Consider the following 20,685-nt stretch of genomic DNA (forward strand, 5'->3'; position numbering starts at 1 on the left):
TCTTCAATGATCTCGCGTCGATCGATAGCCTGTAGGCCATCGAGTTCTTTCGAGCAAATCTACGGTCTCAGTTTGACAGAGACTCTTCTAAGTGACGGTTCTGTATTTCTTTGCTTTACGATCGATCGATCAGACGTGTACTTTCACGATAAAATAATGATTAATTTCACCGAGGCGCGTAGTGGTTGAATTATAAAAATTGTCAACGATGCGTTAACGTATACATTTTTGGAGTAATTAATATTTTAAATGTGGCGAATTTTACTACATTCTTCGTGTATGTCGAAAACTATCGTTTTCACAACGCATTGAACAAATTTTTCGAGGAGCAAAGTGTACGTCGTGGCGAAGAAAAATTTGATGAAAATATTACGCAGATTTTGTGAACGATGTTAATGATTTGTGGCTATTCTATCGGAAAAGTGATTACCGCGGCACGTGGGAGTTTGTGTAAAAATGATAATCCTTAGATAAAGATAAGATTACGGGAGAAATATCATTACTGTTGCAGACATAATGAAAAATAACCGGATTTTCGATTGGCTTTTTAAACCACAGAATGCTAAAATTACAATTTAAATTAATCGAGTATCGAATATATTCAGTGAACGGAATGTAATTGGATTTTCATGGAATTCTCGATTCAGAGGTTTAAGAGGTATTTTATTTATATTGAAAATTTTATTCTCTCGAATAAAATTCGCTGGAATACTCCAACGAGGGGGATGGTAACTTACAATATGTTTAGTCGATTTTCTCTATTATATTGAAAAACTCGATTAAAATGATTCGAGTCGACTTCAAATAGATTGTAATAATTTTGCAACTCGATACATTTGCATATCAAAAGAATATCTCGATGGAAAATTGTATTAAAACGCTAAAATTGTTTTCCACGAAAGTTTTTGCGCGCCAGTATCGTAAAATAACTTTCTCGATCGAAATAAGGTTAACTATTACGAAGCGGTAACGATCTGTACATTACGAATTGATAACAATTTTTACACTTAAATTATTTCGCGAATATACGTATCGTGTACGTGAATGTATTGGTATATATCGGATGATAATAGTTAACATCGAAAAGTAAATTTCCATTAAGCGACATCCAAATATTCGTTTCGTTTCCCAATTCAAAAGGAACTCCTTTCTTTCGATTGCGAGATCGTCCGTCGCAGAAGGCATCAATCATTATTATTCCACGGACATTTTCGAAAGTACTTCGCACAGGTACCCTTGCTTTGTTCTAAGAAGCTCAAGAACGCTCTGTGTATGAAATTACTATTATACAATCGCCACAGTATTACATCTAAGTTAGACAATTAGCTGTGAAAAATACAAACAGCTTCCGATGTGTCCCGTATTCGTCGTTTCTCTTGTAATTCCTTCGAATAAGATTGTTTTTATATTTGCAAAATCTTTGAAATCGTTTTATTACCGATTTAAAAAGAATATAATTTTTTTCATTTCAAAAAACGTTAAACGACAAGTTTCTTTTCGTTTTCGTCAAATCGGTCTTCTATAGAAGAATTCAATAATGTAATGCGCTTTAAAAATAAATGTACCTTACCAACTGCATTCTCGAAAGTCATTTCTCTGTCGAATTCCATCATAATATAACGAACATGACATTTAAAAGAAAAAGAAGCTGACCTTCGGATCTCTTATACATATCCAACCGTGAAAAAATTAAAACTTGAAACTGTATAAATTTTGTAAGCAATGTTTCTTTCTGTGTGCTAATTACAACACCGAAGCCATTGAGATGTTTTCTTTCTTAAGCGAAACAAGCTTTACGTTCAAGTTGATTTTAATACTAATTATACCTTCTTAAGTAGTGTCACCTTTTTAAGACAATCAAAAATGAAGCAGTAGCCAGAGTAAATAGTATACTAGCCAAAGTATACTATCGAAACCATATAGATATCAATTTTGATTTTCAGATAGAGAATATTTATCAGAATTATCGATGTTAAAATCAATCTCGACTCTAAAATAGGTAGCTATCTTCCTCGACGCTGAATCCACATTTATCACCTATTTTAGTAATACTCCAGTATCGTGACAAAATTCAGATATTCAGTTTCAATCGATGTAAACCGTTCGATTCGATAAATACAATTTTCATTATCCGATTTTTGGTTTGATACAGAAAGAATGCAATTTCGAAAGCGCAGTATCTTTGTCATTTAACCTAACCCAGATTTACGGTATTCAATATTTTGTATCGAAAAATAAAAACTCCTAAGAGTCAATTTTTATGTTACCCTGCTAACACTTCCAACACGTAAACGATATGCGATTTATGAAATTAAAACTAAGTCATCGTTCGCTGTTCGAATCCTTAACAGTCGTGAATTAGGAAAACCGAAAGGGTCAGTTAAAGAATACTTCGAAAGTCAACGAACTCGACGAGAAACGTTTAATAAAGACAAGTATCTCGATCAGAGATATACTGTTACAACGGTGCAATCTCACACTTCGAGTTCAAGTTGAACAGAGGCACGTAAACCTTTGTCAAACTATTGGAAACCAACGACGATGATCTTTTGATAACCGACGTTAGTGTTCCACGAAAATAAAATCCCAGTGTACGATACGCGAACCGGTGAAAACGATCGTAAACGAATAATCTTGACCAAAGTGCTCGGTGACGGAAAATCGAAGAATCATGGATTCCATACGAGATCTGAAGAGACTTCTGTACGAGAGAACGGAGGCGCTACGTCGTCGCGACGATATCATCGAATTACTAGAGAAGGCGCTCGAGGAACGAGAGATTACCATTCGTTACCTTCAGAACGAGATTGACAAGTTCCGGCAAATCGTCGATATCAGTTTGGCTTCCGGTGGCATCGGGCCTGGCCAAAGGGCCAAGAGGCAAGCCATTTCCGCGGAACCGCTCTCCAAAGACACCAAAGTAATCGTCAAGTTTCAGAAGCCTCAAAGGTACACTGTTCAACAACTCTCTGTACTTAAAATTCGATCATCGAAGATGGTTCGACTTCAGTTACTTTAAATGTACGCCAAATTTTACCATTCTTTCGATCGTCGCGATACTTAGTAATAAGGGTATTTGACATCCTGGGCCAAGAGACAAGCTATTTCCATGGAATCACTTTTCAAAGACACCAAAGTAATCGTCAAGTTTCAGAAGCCTCAAAGGTACACTGTTCAACAACTCTCTGTACTTAAAATTCGATCATCGAAGATGGTTCGACTTCAGTTACTTTAAATGTACGCCAAATTTTACCATTCTTTCGATCGTCGCGATACTTAGTAATAAGGGTATTTGACATCCTGGGCCAAGAGGCAAGCTATTTCCATGGAATCACTTTTCAAAGACACCAAAGTATTCGTCAAGTTTCAGAAGCCTCAAAGGTACACTGTTCAACAACTCTCTGTACTTAAAATTCGATCATCGAAGATGGTTCGACTTCAGTTACTTTAAATGTACGCAAATTTTACCATTCTTTCGATCGTCGCGATACTTAGTAATAAGGGTATTTGACATCCTGGGATGTCAAGTTAACGCGAAGGGGAGACAAGAAGATCTTGTCTGGAATATTCGAAGACGAGACTCGAACGTGAACGAGATTTCGTTTCATTCGAGATTCTTGGTACTTCAGAAGTATACACTTTCTACACACTCCTTCAATAATAATTCTTTCTACACCGTATGCGTTAATAACACGTTCGTTGTCGTTAAAGATTCAATTTATTACTCGTTTAGTACCAAAGAGTGATACACTCAACTGTTACTAGTCATTCTCCAACTACTAAATACATCTATCAGCAAAATATGTCTAATCGATACGAAACAGTTGAATATCTTTTGCCTTTTGTTGCAATAAATAAAACTTGGAAACACTCGTGTAGCTATTACTGTTTTAATTTTGACGCTTCCAATCATTTAAACTACCTCGTGAAATAAAAAATAAACGATTCTATATTTAGCAAGAGACTAACTGCATAATATGCTTAATTTTAAAAAGAAATCGGCACTAATTATGTTACGCATAACTAATCTCGTATACAAAAACAATCAGTGTTGAATTCGAGGCCAACCGAGCAGATCAATGACTCGTGGACTTGCCATAGCTATTATTAAGAGTGAAATTTGGTTCGTTGCTTGCGTAATCTAGAATCATGGTTTCGCCCATACAAATTACATTGCTGCGAAAGTACGTGACAAGGTGTTACACTGTTACCCTGGGACTACTTTTCAATGCGAAACATGTGGCTTCGTTAACTCGCTCGTGCTATTTCTTAATCAATCTCTTTTATCATCGAACGTCCAGAGTCTATCGTAACTTTCGTATTATTTATCCAATTCTCTGTTTTTCATCTTTCCGTTTATATGTTTATTATTATTCTCAATAATTGTACAAGAAAAAATTTTAAACACTAAATTTTAGTTTTCAGACGGACAGGAAAACACGTAGGAGAACCTTTCCCATCTTCACGAATGCTTCGATAATCTTTTTTGATACGTATATAAATGTTTTTTCAAAAAAAGAAAAATACAAATGCGATGTAACAACACTTCCCAAAGAACGAAAATTCTTCCAAGAAGAATGTTCCGTGTTTTCAATATGGCTTCATACTTTTGCTTGGTAGTGTACATCGCACCACTGATTGTATTGCTCCGAATGCACATTCGTAAACTTTAATGTACCTTTTCACTGATCTTAATAATTCTTCACATACGAAAACCCCACACTCTTTCTACTTCTATGATTTCAAACACATTCATTATGCAATCGCGTCAAACTTTCTCGCTACTAATTATAATTTTTTAATTGTTGTAATTTCGCAAGAAGGAAAAATACTACGGCCAGTTCGGTACGACTGTATAGATTGTAATATTCTCGTGCAACACATGTATGCACGTAGTATGAATATTTTTTTTTTATCTTTTCAGTATTATATAAATATTTTGTCGGGCCATAATGTTAACCATTATACCATGTGTTAACCAATTATATCATAATGTTAACAGATTGCCTGAATCGTTAACATGAAAGTTACTATAAAGACTTCAATTCCTTTTCATAGAACAAATATTATTAACGTTTAATATGGTTGTATTTCGAGAATGAAACTCGATATTCTATTCACGAAACAATCAAATAATATGGAAATTTACGATAATTACAGAGTTTATGAATTGTATGAATTACGTGTAACATTAATTTTTATTAGTACGTTTACGTTCTTACGAAGCAAACCAGTTTCTTTGAAGTTGGCTAAATTTTTACGGTTAAAATTAGACCGATGAAATTTTAAATATGACAAAGAGAAAAGGTGAAATATTTTATGCATATAATCGTAAAATTAAACAATAACAACGCGTGTCACATTTCTGAAGTCGGTTATTTCGCTAATATTGCTCTTTTTGACAGAGAATTCGCAACTTGTTTCATGTATCGGTTAGAGTTATTTTAATAGCAATTAAATACTTTTAAACAGTATTGATTTATTATCTTTCTTATAAGTGTGACCACACGAATCGAACATTGAATCGGTATTTTGTAGATATGTATACCGACGAATATAAGAATCTGATATTGTGCAGAAGAAAAATGTGGTTAGAATTTTCGATTCGCAAATGTATCAACACAAAGCGTGAAAACTATTACTTAACAAATTCACAAACCTTCGAAATAGTGATTTTTGCATGTATTCGCGTATCATTTTCTCTCAATTGTAAAATTTTACAATATATTTGTTGCTAAGAACTCATACTTTCTAGGTTATTCTAGGTTATATTTAGTTAATTTTTTTTAAACGCATTAGAAATTGTAGCAGATATATGAAAAACTTTGAAATTATGATATGCATAATAGATTAAATCGCGATCTTTAAAGTATCGATTAATTTTCTAATTTATTTAACTATCTTAAAATAGTAATTATAGGAAATCTAATTCTTTCGAAAGAAAATTACTGATTAAGGATGTATATATGTACATCATTCATATCTCGGTGGAATTAGAAAAGCGAGAAAGTGGCTGATAAATTCACATGTTACGAAAATTTAAAGAAACAGACATTTTTGACTTAACGAGTTAAAAGCAATTTACTTTCCACTTTCGTTTCGAACGTTGAAGTTTCAGAGCCCATATTTCTTGAGAAACTTCTGCTTTTTGTAGTACAGTTTAATTTTATTTAACTGTAATAATGTGAAACAAAGAATGCGTGTAGTTTTGCAATACGTTAATACTTTAATAAGCTACAATAAAATATCATAAGCTACGATAAAATACTGTTTCAACATTTGAATATTATCTGTTCGTAGCAACTTGAAACATTCCATGATTTTCAAGGAATAATTTGCATAGCTCACAATATTTTATTCATTAGAAAACTATTATTTTAATAACCAGTACAAGAATTCGATAAATGCGACAATATGTCTTTGTTCACTTCCAGTTGTACTAGTTAACACGCCATTAAATTTCAAATACTTTCTAAAAATTTTGTACTAAGTTTCAAAGAGTGAAATCATTCAGTAAACCGAGGAATACGATCAAACATTCCAGAACGCGGTTATACAAGATAAAATTCTGTATAAATTTCTTCGTTTTGGATAAAAATTTTTAAATAAACATATCAACTCTAATCGAACAAATTTTCAATTCCGTTAGGAGAGAAAAATTCCAATTATAGTTAAATTTCTTGTTAACATTTATGCAAACCAAATCGAATCTCAGCGAAAGAGTTAATCACTTGTTTCGGTATGGTTTTACTCTACTAAATTATTATTCAATTGACAATCTAACCTATTTGATCAATTTACTTGTGATCGTTGTCTCAAAGCATTCAATCTGCTGCTTAGAAAGAATTTTCTTGTCACAGAGTCGAAGAATAAATCATTAGTAAAGAATCTGTTTTGTCTTAATGTTATAGGTCCCGCGATTTGATCAAAGCTGCCATATTGGACAATGACTTCATGAAGAACCTGGAATTGACGCAAATCCGAGAGATCGTTGACTGCATGTATCCTGTTACGTTTTCAGCCGGTTCGACTATCATTCGCGAAGGAGATGTTGGGTCGATCGTGTACGTTATGGAAGGTAAGTCCTCTTTCGTTTATATTTAAACTATAAACTTTAATTCCTAACTAGACATACCTCAGGAAGCACATTGAACCGCAAAAATTGAGAGAATTTTAAAGAATCGTTAAAAATCGACAGAAAACAATCGTCAAAGTACTTTCACCTATCAATTTCATCTTCACATATACATTTAATTAATTCTTTAATAAAACACATGTTTTCTACAACGTATATTCATTTATGAATTCTGTTAAAAAACCCTGTGTGTACTACTAATACTTAGAGGATTGAAAAAACGAAGAGTCTTGTGTCGATAAAATCCAGTCAATATCAAATTCTGAAAATCAGGTCAAATATCAGGAACAGACAAAACACTGTATATTTGAAACAATGTAATATATATTTAATGTACTTTTTTTTTTCATTTCGGATATTAAGTTCTTCGGTTGCTGTAACACGAAAGTAGGTTTCAAAGTAGGTGATCTTTTTGTTACCTTGAACAGTGGTATCTCTTTGTGAGCCAGGATCGTAACGAAACACCAGTTATCTGAACGTCATTGCTCCAGTAACTTATTTTCTTACAACTAGAATTTTTCTACTGTAGCAGGCACCGCGCCCGAAGTCTTGATTACATTAAACGAGTCGTTCGCGAGTTCAGAAATATTTCGCTCGAATTGGTTCAAGGTGTAAGTAACAAATTTTTTACATCTTTTTAATTCTCATTAGTAAATTAGGTGAAGGTCGAGTGAAAAATGTTGCCTTCGCCTCCATAGCGTAGCGACACGCCGCTTTAAAAACAGATATTTTAGTAAACGAAACAGGAACTTGTTCTTCGAAACGAGCTTCTTCATTGGTCGGACGCGTCTGTCGGTGACAGTCGCGTTTCTAGAAAACATTGCTAAAGTTCTCCACACTTTGCCCGTATCGATCATTAATTATGACAACCAAATTATTCGTTAATTCGACGAACGTCTACAACGCTGCCCAAAATGAAATACAGAGAAAATCGTCGATGTTGTGTATCGTTGTTCGTGATGTAGCTAAAATTGAGAAATTTACCGAAAGTGGAGTAATTTGGGTAAACATTCGCTCGAAATCGCGTATCGAGATTACCAGCGAGACCACCGATTCTTAACTGTTCAACGTCAGCTTCGTTAGATCAAACGGCACGTGACTATACTTTTCTAAGTGACCGAGTTATAAATGGTATAGTTAGTCAGACTTTAATGGACATATTGAGTGCATGGGCGGAAAATCGTCTCGACCAAAGGAGCTTTGAGTGGCAGAATTGCAATGGCTTTTAATCTCGGTCGCGGTGTGTAATTGCAGTTTATTCACCAACCGTGCACGAAGGTCGACCATTGTTTCGTGCAACTGCATACACGCACATTGCACCGTTACGCCCTTCTGCACCGTGAATCTGAAATTTCGTGCGAATACCGTCTGCCTTTTCGCGTGATCCGCGCGGGAATATTTGCCAGTACGTATTATACTTATTTAAGCGGTGCTCTGCTTCCAATTACATCGCTCGACTGCGCGAAACTGGTACAGACTTCCTGCTGGTGTCACGGAAAGGCATTAGTTTACAACGTAAAGTTGCCTGGAATGTTCGAAGTTCAAGATACCTTTGATTTCGTAATTGGTAATTGCGCGCGAGATTCAAAAATTTCATTCGAGTATCGAATAACGAGGCAAGGATCCCTGTTACAGACCGTACGTGTGTTAACGATTGCTTAGGTACTTTCTAATTGGTAAAAGGAATACTAAAAATGAACGAGCGAAGCTTAATAATATTCGATAATTAATAATATCGCGTCTATTGATTTTGTTCCGATTTGATTTATTATCGAATTCATTAACCCTTTCGCTCGCGGGAGACTTGAACGCGTGGTATGTGTCGTGAACTTATGGCGGTAGTACACTCTGTCCGTGGGATACTTTTTCACACGATGAGACTATACATTCGCTGAACACCTATCGGCGTTCACCGCACGCAGTACACATTTGCTTGTAACTGCAAATAATAACGAAACGATTAACGTTGAAATTTCAGTACAATAGGGTAACGTAGATATACAGTTTTTAATTCATCGTATACGATATCAAAGTATTACAAAGTTGTAGAATACCTGCTACAATTAATGGAAAAGATACAATTGAGCAATGCATGTAGGAAAAACATGAATCTTTATTAAAAGTATCGGAAAGTATCACGGTCGATAACAAGAACAAGAAACCGGATGTCGTTATCGATCTAATTGTATCGGAAATTAATTTAATTTGAAATCTACTTTGTACAAATTTGTCTTATGTGCTAATAAAAAATACTTGTTCTTGAAAGATCATCGGATAATGGAGTTATTTCCGGTAGCTTGCATCTTTACGTAAATACGCGATTAAAAATGAAATCGTTTAAAGAAGATATTAAGCATGCTTTGATTTTATTTCTTTCGAATAAGAAGCACTTTTGATTATTATGCGTATCGCGTATCGAGAGATTATTAAAGAAAAATCGTACGAATTCCGTTTCTTTCCAGTTCCAACCGATTCGTGATTGCGTAAGTGATTCCGACTTTGGATAATTAGTTACAATTTTTAGAAGTTTTCAACCACCATTTTCATACATTTGATCGTTTCGATCGTATTCTACCGTTTCGTTTCCATTTAAAATATTCTTCGAACGAATACAAGAACAAAGAGTTATTTCGGTAAGTTGATACAAAAATGGAATGTCTGCATCAGAAATGATTTTTGTTTACTCGGAAGAAATTTTCAATGAAATTCACTGTAATCCCGCAGGCCAGCCGCGCAACGTATGAATCATGAATTTTTATAAGAACCGAATGATTCAAGCTTTGCCTTTTCTCCCGAAAAACCGGTTCTCGTCGCGGTGGTTATAAATAAATTGTTGCTGAAAATATACTGCATTCCCTTGGCGCGATAAGAATCGGGGTCATATCGAGGAAAATTTCGTTCCGTACTTTTCGAAGCGATTTTAAATTATCTATCAGATGTTCACAGACACGTATTTGGTTACGTTTACTCGGCACATGTTTTTACGACCCTATGTACACGCTCTCGTGTCTTTATAACGTGCGTGGATCGCCTTGAACAGGATTGAAAAGCAACATGTACATATTTATTCGCGTTATGCTTCGAGTGATGATAAAAATATGTAATAACTAGGTGTTCATTTTCACGTATGTGCATATGTATATCTAGAACGCGATGACACGTGACGTTATCGTTTCAAATATTATGATTGTCAGATAATTCTATTTCGTATCATATTTTTTTGAAATTCAAAAGAGAAACGTTACAATGTTTCAAATAAAGATAATTCTTGCTCGTAATACTAAAACTAGTATCTTAACACAAATCTCTCCAATTTACGAGGGTAAATAAATACGAAGTTTTTCTTTAAGTTTATTAGACAGACATATTTGTATAGATATCATAGAACGAATATGTCGTAGAAAAACAAATATGAATTTTTACAATTAAATTACATTCACATCGCGTTGGGTAGCACTTTGTTAGACGAATGAATGGAGAGTAGTTATGCGTGAGAAGGCTGCGAAAAGAACTTTATGTGTAATTATAGGTATAAAAGGAATATAGTGTGTATAAGGGCAACAATAATTAAGAGATTTATACACAGGAGATAGGGAAAGATTAGATAGAAGAGTAGAGTAGCAGGAAATATATAGGTAGAATTTTATTGTACTGAAAAGCAGCTACAACAAAATTGAAATAAAATAAAAAAAAAGAAATTTATTTTCATTTCTGAAAATACTGTAGAAAACTTTAATTTAATACCTTATCTTACACAAGACCGTTATAGTACAGACTGAATATCGAAGCCATGAAATGTGTTGACGTAACTGTTTCGTAATTTGTGCTTAAAATTTCAATTTTCCATTGCCACGATTTTATCGGCGCAAGGTTTTCAAAATTCGTGAATCATTCCCAAGAATTTCCATTTACTTCCAACGATTACGTCTATCTGTTCAAAGGCATTAAACACGATGCGCGCAACCACCAACGATACCACAATTAAATCTGAACGTAATGGATCACGTGTAGCGTAATGACGCCAATTTTTACGTATAACAGGCATGGTTAAACCAACTGTATATACACATCACGCTCGCATCACCGTGTCGCGTAACAATTGCGCAAATAATTTACGGATATAAGTCAGCAGGAAGAGGTTTATTGTGATAAAAATTGATATGGAAATACGAAATTGCGGTATACCAAGAATATAAATTTGTGCTTTTGTTAAGTTATACGTGGCTTACGCCTTGTATACATTGCACGATAAAAGTCTCGTTGTTTGTTATTTTGTCAGTATTTTTTCAAACTCTGCAAAGTAATTCAGAAATAAAGATTTAATCGTCACTTGAAAAAATGTTAATAATGTTATACGCGTATACTTAATTCTTATGTAATTAAACTGCAATATTAACTAACTATATTAACTGCCTAAATTTCGTTCACTAACTATCATATTCGTACATCAATTTTGATTATTTGGAACCCTTTAGAAACAGTACTTTGAAACTTATTTAGGAACGTTGTAAAATTATTTATAAGCGATTCATCGTTCATTTTATGTTAACAAAATTATAGTCGAAGAGGTTCACTATAATCGAGAACAAAAAAAAAGTACATGAAAAGTTACAGTCGGATTGGTAATAAATCTACTTTACTTTTTCAAAAGGAAAAGAGAAACTTTGTAACTTACAAACTTATTTTCGTCTACAAAATGTTTGAAGATTTAATAGTACACGATCATCCTAGTTTTGAATATTGTAAAAATATTCAAATAGTAAATACTGTACTTTCGTCGTAAAATGATTACAAACCTTTATTATGCAGGGTTTACTATTTTGATCCTTCAAAAGTGAAAACGATCGTTCGTATCTTGTGTGTGTATTTCACTTCGTTTCGATTGTTCACTTAACAATTAGCATTGAAACTTGATTTCACAGAATATACACGGAAATCCAATCTGTCTTTATAGCACTACCAATGTATCGGCAACCTAACATTATCTAACAACGAAATGAGAACCGCTGTCCTTTCTCTCGGAAGTTCGCGAACTGTAATAGCATAGCAATTAACGCATTGATTCGATATATGTATGTATTTACAAGTAAATACAACTGGCACGTGAAATTTTTCCATGATTTACAAATTGGTGACTGTACAATATGAAATTTCTCTACAGTTCATGCTTTCTAAATCGTATCGATGTTATCGCAAATGAACGACGTAATATCACGTTGTCCTTTACGGTAATATACTCTCATTTATAGTACACTTACCACAATTCTAGATTTCATTTCACGACATTCGAAATAAGTATACAAAAAGAATATACACACTTCGCAAACGTTACAATAATTTAACACTGTTTACAGTTGTTCAAATTGATCGATCGTATTGTACAATAAAGAATCGATTTCTTAAAAACCGTAATTCGTTCGAAGTGTGCAACTTACAATCACAGTTGTATAATAACGAAACAATTTTAACGTCAAACGAGTAGAGAGAACAAAATTATACAATCTAAATTTACGATTCATAATTGATATTTATATTTAATTCGGTAGTTTGCATATCGAAAATCAAGTGTTATCGATCGCTTTTGAATAAAAAAACAGCTCACTCTTGCAAACTTATGTTCTCCAACGATGATAACTATCGAAAATTAAATTCATGAATTCTTTGATAATACTTCCGTTAGCCGTTATTTTTCAGTACAATATTTTGTTCCAAAGGAAGCACATCCTCGAACGATCGAAACGTGAATAAACTCGCTATCGTCCACCGTTAACATTATAATTATATTTCGAAATAAACAAAACGAACAACCATTTCGCATACTGTTAATTACAATCCACTGTTTCACCACGGGGTGTCTCTAATTAACCGAATCGATACTACAAAATACAAATCGAAGCTTATTGCTCCGTATTAATTGCAAATAATTCGAACGAATCGAATAGTGGCCCGAATTTTAACAAGGTCTAGGTTGTACACGAACACGGCAACAATACGAAAATAATGACAGTGAAAGATCTTATCATTGCTCGGAATAAATTGTGAAAGGAACTCGAACGAAAGTGTGAAATAACGAGGTTACAACGCATCGTATTAAATATCAGTGATATTTTTCATTGCGTGAGATACACAAAACTCGGTCATTTCCGCAGCCATTTAAATAAGAGCACACGGTGATATTGTATCTCAGCCTTGTAATTTTCGTTAAATTACATTCGTATTGTAATTTTATAGAACGTTCGTTATTCAGGGCACAACCGACGCTTAAGAAAAACAACGACTCCGGTATGGGTTTTCACGTTTCACCCGGTACGAACAAAGCTTGGAACGAATAATGGTAAATGGAAAACAGAAACACCGATACATCGATCGTAAAATGTGAAAACCAATTCTAAGTAATCGAGACTGCTCCACTTTAGTTCGTGATGTTCCCACTGTGTGTCAGACATTCGCAGAGTATCTCGATCTTCTTCTCACAATTAGGGGGTATATTATTACACCGCGATTTACGGATAACGAGCAAATAAATCGTAGAAAAGGGTAACTGTTATCGTTATACTTTTCTCAACGAAACGATTAATTCTCAACCGTGACGTAACAATTAACATTGAAAAGGCCACTTTTTAAAGCATTCACCATCGTATAACGTCGAAGCAGAGTTTCAAAGTATCGAGCAGCAACACTTCTCCCAACGGATACCAAGATTTCTTTCCTTTTACACGGTACCATTCCCGACACCGGATTGCTCCATGTGCAAATAGATCATAGATTTACTTTCGTATCGGTGACCAGTGGCGTAAAGAAAAAAAACAAACTTCACGAACATTAAATCGGTAATTAAATTTATCTGAACTTAAAATTCAATTTCGAGTATCTAATGGTTACCTTTAATTGAATTTCCAACGTCTCGTGAATATATCATTCAGGAAGTCGAAGCGTTTTTACCGAAGATTCCGATATCGCTGCTGGGGAATTAAAATTTCAGCCGAATCTCTTTCTTTCCGTTAATTAACGCGCTTGGAGAACCGAGTATCAACGTTAATCGAAGAAATCGTAACGAGTTTGAAATTGTTTCACACTTTAAGTACACTTGCGTTTCCTAATCGACATCCGCTAATTCGAATACGACAGATATTCGTAGAAAGTTTACCGTGATCTCGGTATTGCAAGATTCCACACGATCGACCGAGAAATCGAAATGTATTCTCTGTAACTAAAACTACATTCCACGATAATCGACGGTTTACGCGTTGACACGGTCTTTTTCAATTTGCATACGACCGGCTGCATCGTTCGGTCGATCACGCGAGTGTCTCTCTACTCGTCGTTCGATTCGTTCTATGTTTCGATATTATCGAAGTCGATTCACAATTCCATTCTTCAAATTCATCGATTCCCTATCGTCGCGTACGCGCGGAACGCGTTCAAGAGTTTCGAACGATCGCTACTCAAAATGAAAGGCAAATCGATCGCTGGTCGTCGTCGTCGTCGTCGCAAGTTCGTTCGTGATACGTCGACTCGTCCGAAGAGAGATCGCGGAAGAATAGAATATTCACGGACACCGTGTATGTACGTGGGAGTGGTTGTAGCGAGTCGATGGAAATCGATTGAGAACCGCTGTCCTTTCTCTCGCTAACAGGAGACGTGGTGGGGGATTGGCCGTCAGCGGGGAAGGGAGTTTCTCGTGCACGGTCTTTGCGGGCGTACTTTTCACCAGTCGTGAACGCTGTCAGTGAGCGTCAGTCCCGAAGGAGTGGTCCTGGCGGTGTCCTCGTTCGCGCGACGCTACGGATCCTTGCATTGTCCTTTGTGAGAAACTCGGTGCCCGGTGGTCGTTCTCCGTGTCCCAGCTACGGTCCACCACGGTTACGAACGTTCGAGATTTTCGGCCAACGGAAGCACCGATTGAACGTTCGCGCTAGTGAATACGGAACTGGGGCCACCGTTGCTCATTGTTCGACAATTGGATCTCGTTGCGCAACACGGATCGATCCATCGATTCATCCATCGGTGCAACGACGAGGGACCGTTCGCCGATTCCTGGCCGATTACGACCTCGCTCGATGCGAAACGGTGTTCAGCGACGATACGAGTAAACGCGAATCGAAGTTCTCGCTGGTCGGATGCCTGACAACGAACAAGCGAATATCACCGAACACGAGCGAGGGTTGCCGCTGGTAAACGTTCACGGTGGATCGAAGCCGACCCAAGGATGCGGAGTGCATCGAAACGGACGGAAATAGAAGTTGCACTTTGCCGGTGCAAGTATAACCGATCGTTCTTTTGCAAGAGTAATTACCATTCCGGTGGACGAGGTTTCGCTCGGTGATCGACCGAGTTACGACCACGATTCGTATCGATACCGATCGAACTCGCGATCGAAAACAAGTACGCGTACGTTGTTCTCCTTGGGTGATTTTCCGCGATCCTGCGAAACCCACGAACGCGAATTACGCGGAGCCTTGCGCTCCGACGATATCCTTCGTGGATAACGCGTTCCCCCGGTATACACTCGACGAGGAAACGACGATGGAAACAGGGAAACCCGGTAACACCGTGACACGTATTACCATCGGTGATTCGCAATCGGAGCAACGCGCCCGGAACCGATTCAAAGCCCACCGAAGATCGCGCGAGCTTTGAGCCGAAAGTTCGACGCGCGATCGCGATCGAGAAAGAGTGCGCGCATCGATCTTCTCGCTGGACGCACGCCAGACCGTCCTCGCGAGCGACAGCCTCTCGAATTTCGCGTTCCCACGATAAATCTCAGCCGCGTGAAAAACGAGACCGCTCGATGCTCGGTCGACGTACGTACGTACGTTCCACGGTATAGGAATTTTCGATGAATTACCAGCACGACGAGACTGGACGCGCTAATCACGGTAATTAATAAACGTCGTTTGAACGCGTCGAGGGTTCCACCGCGGTGATACATGTAACCGGGAGTGAAAAGCTTCGTGTAGAAACCGGCAGAAAGTGACCGCTGCGGCGAATCATGCCCAAGGTCGTTACGTTGGATGAAAGTCCTACTCTGGGTATTGTACCCGACGCTTTATCGAACCTCTTCCCGAGATAGATCGTCGAGAACGTTCAGTGTTCTTCGAGAGTACTCGCGCTCACGCTCGCGCGCGTGAAGAAAAAGAACACGACGAAAATCACGATCGCGAACGAACGAACGAAATTGTAAAACGGTCGAAGCATCGAGAGGATGAAAGTACGAAGTTATCCAGGCAGAGCGGTCCTCGAGGATCCGGAGTTACTGTTGGATCCGGACGCGACCCGCGGCAGAGCCATGGAGCTTCTGTACGAGGCCAGCTGGCGCGAATGCGGAGTGAACTGGACGAGCAACGCCAGAACCAAACCCCCGTCCAGGGAACAAGTGGAGAAATGCAGACAACCGTACGCTGAGGTGATCTCGCAGCTGGAGGACGTTCTGGAGGGTAGCCGGGTGAGCACATCGGCAAGGGACGATACCGAATCGAGGAGATCGAGCAGCACCGGAACCACCGACAGCGAGTCATCCGAGGTGAATCAGAGTGGCAATAATCAAGGTGGATTCCTTATACCGAGACCGAGGTTGATCGTACCGGTTCACACCTACGCCAGGAGACGACGAACCGGCGCCCCTCCGCCGATCAGGAGGCGACAAATACGCGAAGGTATTTCGAGAGATCTCGAACAACTTTATCGATATTGGTCATAGCTACGAGGTACCATCGGTACAGAATCGTCTCTCGATACACGCGATAGACTACCTCGGTCCGAGAACGGCTATCGTTAAACCGGTGATATCGCGAACGGAATTGATTTCTCGTACGTCAAATCGCTCTCGTATTCGATTTAACGACGACTCTCTGGATCGTTTCGTACCTTCGATTCGAAATAATCGATTCTGCGGTTACACTCGGATCTACGAGCGAATCGACGAGAGACATCGTCGATTATTCCCCGCGATCTAGTTAAAATTCGCCAAGTTTCCTCCTACGAGGATCTTTCTTGCATCTGTTCTGCAGTAATTTTACGAAGGTGTTGATCGGTAGACGAAACGACCGGTGTAAACCGAAAAGAGTAAGTTTTTTTCGTAGCGTGAGTATCAAGATGATTCTTAATCGCGAGAACGTGGAAATTCGATTAGATTGTAATCCCAAAGTCGACGACGATCGAAATTTGGGTAATTGTGAAATAACGTGGATCCACGATATCCTGTTCTGTACCTGGTAATTACAGAACACGTTCTAAACACTTTCGACAGACTTGTGGTAGATGTTGCCCTCTCGTTGTCCAATTGATCGATACTGGTAAAATGCAGTATCACCTCGCTAAATGATTAAATTTCTCCCTCTGTAACCGAACCGGAGTCATCCCCACCGCTCCGACTCTTACGAGACTCGGTCTCGATTTAGATGAAAAACGGTAGGTTCCTGGAAAAAATTGCTACCTATCCTCCGGAACAGAATGGAGGCAGACCTTATTCGCGATCGGTTAGGTAATATCGTATACAGTGTCGTAAGTGCACTCTGTTAAGGAACATTTTCATTCCGCGATGGTTCCGTAAAGAAGCGTTTCAATTCTTGAGAAATCGCACTGTTTTATAGTCCGAGCTGCGCACGATCGACCACAAAAACCACAGATTCTCATTTTCGTGTAACTTTTCAGTTTACGATCGAGTGTCAATGATTAACCGTGCTCCGGGTAGATTTCCTTCGTGCCCGACGTAATTTCTTTCGAAACGAATCTCAATCAAAGGAGCATAGTTGCCAAACAGTTGCATCCAGGATTAGGATCTTCCATATTTCTATTATCTCGAAGATACAGCTGGTCCGTAAAATGTATACGATATTTCTTTGCCAATATCTCGCGATCGAAAGTTAATAAAGTGGAGCAACTTCGGCCTTCGATGAACACGATGAATTGCATGTTTCGAAATTGATCGACCATCGGTCTGACATCGATACACTTATCGAAGCACAAACGTAACGCAAGGTGTTCCGAGCCCATCGTTTGCAAATAAAATTGTACGTTTTTGCTAATTAGATAATCCGGGCTCTATTCGATATTTACTTCGTATTTTCTATCGCCGAAGGTAGTCGTACACGCGATGTTTACACACACGTACACCGAGCAAAATTAACTCGATATTGGCACGATATATAGCTCGTTTATCTGTACTTGTAACGCTTCGTTTCCCGTGGACGTTAAATATGCAAAAGTACTTATTTACCCAAATAGAATAATCTTGGCTAGAGTAAACTTCGCATTGGCTCGGTATCAACTTGTTTATTTTTCCCAAGGTTTTTCTTCGATGCGTAAAAAGCACATCGAATCGCGTAGTCGACAATGCAAATCCTTGACCAACGTTCGATCTACATTTCGTTCGATACAATTTGTCATCGATCGGGGACAATTTGTATTCGAAGATATCCGTTTAAACAGATCGTTTTGTATTCTCCCTTATTTGTATTCCAAACCGGTGTACCCGGACAGTTGAAATATCTGACGAACTCGGAATGCGATACCTACTTAGGTAGCATAATCCTGACTGGAATGAATACATATCGATTCGACATTGATTGGTTACTGAACACCTAACTGTCCGGTCATCGATCGTAGCAATTGACAGAAACTTCTGAACGTATCCTCTAACGTTTCCTGTCTTATACGACATTCGCGTTAACGCTGACTTTTCGATTCTTAATACAGGTTAATTCGATACAAATTGAACAGTTTGAAAAATCTGTTATCGGTGACAGAATCCGTACCCAATTCGTTTTCATACGTCTCTCTTCGGTTTCGTAAAATAATTGACCAATAGCGAAACGACTGTTGCGTTTACAATTCAATAATAAAACTACTTCAACCTTGTTCGGATATATCCATGAGTCAGAGTATTTTTAAATTGATCGTTTTCGCGACAAATGCTACTGAGAAGGATGCGTCAGTTTCTAGACGTTTTTTTTTTTCTACAAAGAGACGCGAGGAAGTTCTCTAATCATGAAATTAGATACAATACACACGTAGGCAGTGAACGTCAATTAGATGGTACGTATCCGTGAAGACTGGTTTGCAGCCACTCCTGGAGTCTGGATCCGGGTCGGATCACACTTGAAAACCAGCCTTTGTGATGCTGAGGAAAAATTCGTCCTCAATTTAACTTCGAACGAACCAAATTTTCGTCTCGATGTTTTCGCTTATCGATGCTCCATCGAACGTTTTATCTCTTAAGGATCTCCACGTCGAAGGTAACAAATTAGTAACTGCTGGAGTATATACTTTTAACGTATACGAAACGCTATTACTAACGTGATGAAACTTTCGATTTCGTCGGTTCAAATATTCGTATAGAATGCGTGAAAATCCTTGAACGTAAAAGTATTGTAAAATATTTTCTCGCATCGAGTGATTACTTTCGAGTCTTGTTTCGTGCACAAAAACGTGAAACGTACATTTATCTTCTGTCGTGTTCAGTGTTTTCGAGAAAACAAAAATATACTCGATCGTGTTTTCGTCTATTATTGTTTATCTAATCTGACCCGTTACACGACCAACATAAAAACTAGGTTTAGCTCGGACGTTTATGTTGCAAGAAGCGTTACTCAATTTCTGGTAGCGATCGTATCTCAAATGTTTGAATCCATTTTTCTCGATATTCTTGCGAAACTTCTTACCCTATAGTATAATCTATGTTTCCTCTATAATATAAATAATTAACAAGTATTATCCTCGTTTCATAATCCGAATTCGGTTTTACTTCGAATCATATTAAATGTCCGATCACGAGAATGCGCGTACGCTATTTCCTCGCTAAATGTCGCGGTTTCTGCCTCGTTACCTATCGCGGAGTCATCTCCGCCACTTCCTGAAACTGTTTGCGATCGACGATCGTACAATCTACAAATGTACGAGGTATTACGAGTTTTTTTCCAACAAATTATGGGAATATATTCTTATAAGTGGAAATAAAAGAAATATTTTACGAAGCTTGGCTGTAAATTCAATACGGTTGATACTTCCGGGAATAGAAATTTATTTCGCAAACTTCCACGTCTTGTATTTTTTATAGAAATTCAAGACTAACAAACAACGACTTCCACATGTACAACGTACTTCAGTTTTATCGAAATTACTGATCTCGACTACAAACAATGATCGATTTGACACGAAACGACCAAAAGTTCAAAGCAAATATTGAAACAGATAACAACGGATTCTTCGTTACAGAATATAAAAGATCGATCGTGTTTATCTTATCTGTGTCTTCGCGCGATGTTCTCTGCTTGGAACGATTCAACGAGATCGATAATTAATATCATTAATAGCGATATTATAATAAACGATTACTCACCACGGACGTACTTAATGTCTTACTCCAAAATATCGTCCTCGCGTACCGATACAAACGTGACAGTTTTTATTGCGCTACCCAATTTCCAGGGAATGTCGTCGCAATTTTTTATTCGAACAAACTGTTTCGTCGCATTCCTGGAAGTTTTTTAACGTTACTGACGTGATCGAGGTTCCACGACGGGCACAAATATACACGTATACGTAACAAA

The 20,685-nt window shown here is 37.7% G+C and overlaps 1 protein-coding gene across 3 annotated transcripts in view; it reads left to right on the forward strand.

Moving 5' to 3' along the window:
* For (cGMP-dependent protein kinase for) overlaps positions 1-20,685 on the forward strand; it is an 83,194-nt gene that overhangs the window by 36,756 nt on the left and 25,753 nt on the right. The window contains exons 1-2 of one of the 3 annotated variants that reach the window (XM_076312521.1): positions 2,422-2,949; positions 6,912-7,078. In XM_076312521.1, the coding sequence (XP_076168636.1) occupies positions 2,672-2,949; positions 6,912-7,078 (445 nt within the window). In that variant the 5' untranslated portion in view covers positions 2,422-2,671. Of the gene's footprint in view, positions 1-2,421; positions 2,950-6,911; positions 7,079-14,918; positions 16,792-20,685 lie in introns of those variants that run through there. The other 2 variants (XM_076312519.1, XM_076312520.1) reach the window with 2 other exon arrangements.

This window comes from Ptiloglossa arizonensis, chromosome 5 (genome assembly GCF_051014685.1).
Source record: "Ptiloglossa arizonensis isolate GNS036 chromosome 5, iyPtiAriz1_principal, whole genome shotgun sequence".
Classification (NCBI taxonomy): Eukaryota; Metazoa; Arthropoda; class Insecta; order Hymenoptera; family Colletidae; genus Ptiloglossa; species Ptiloglossa arizonensis.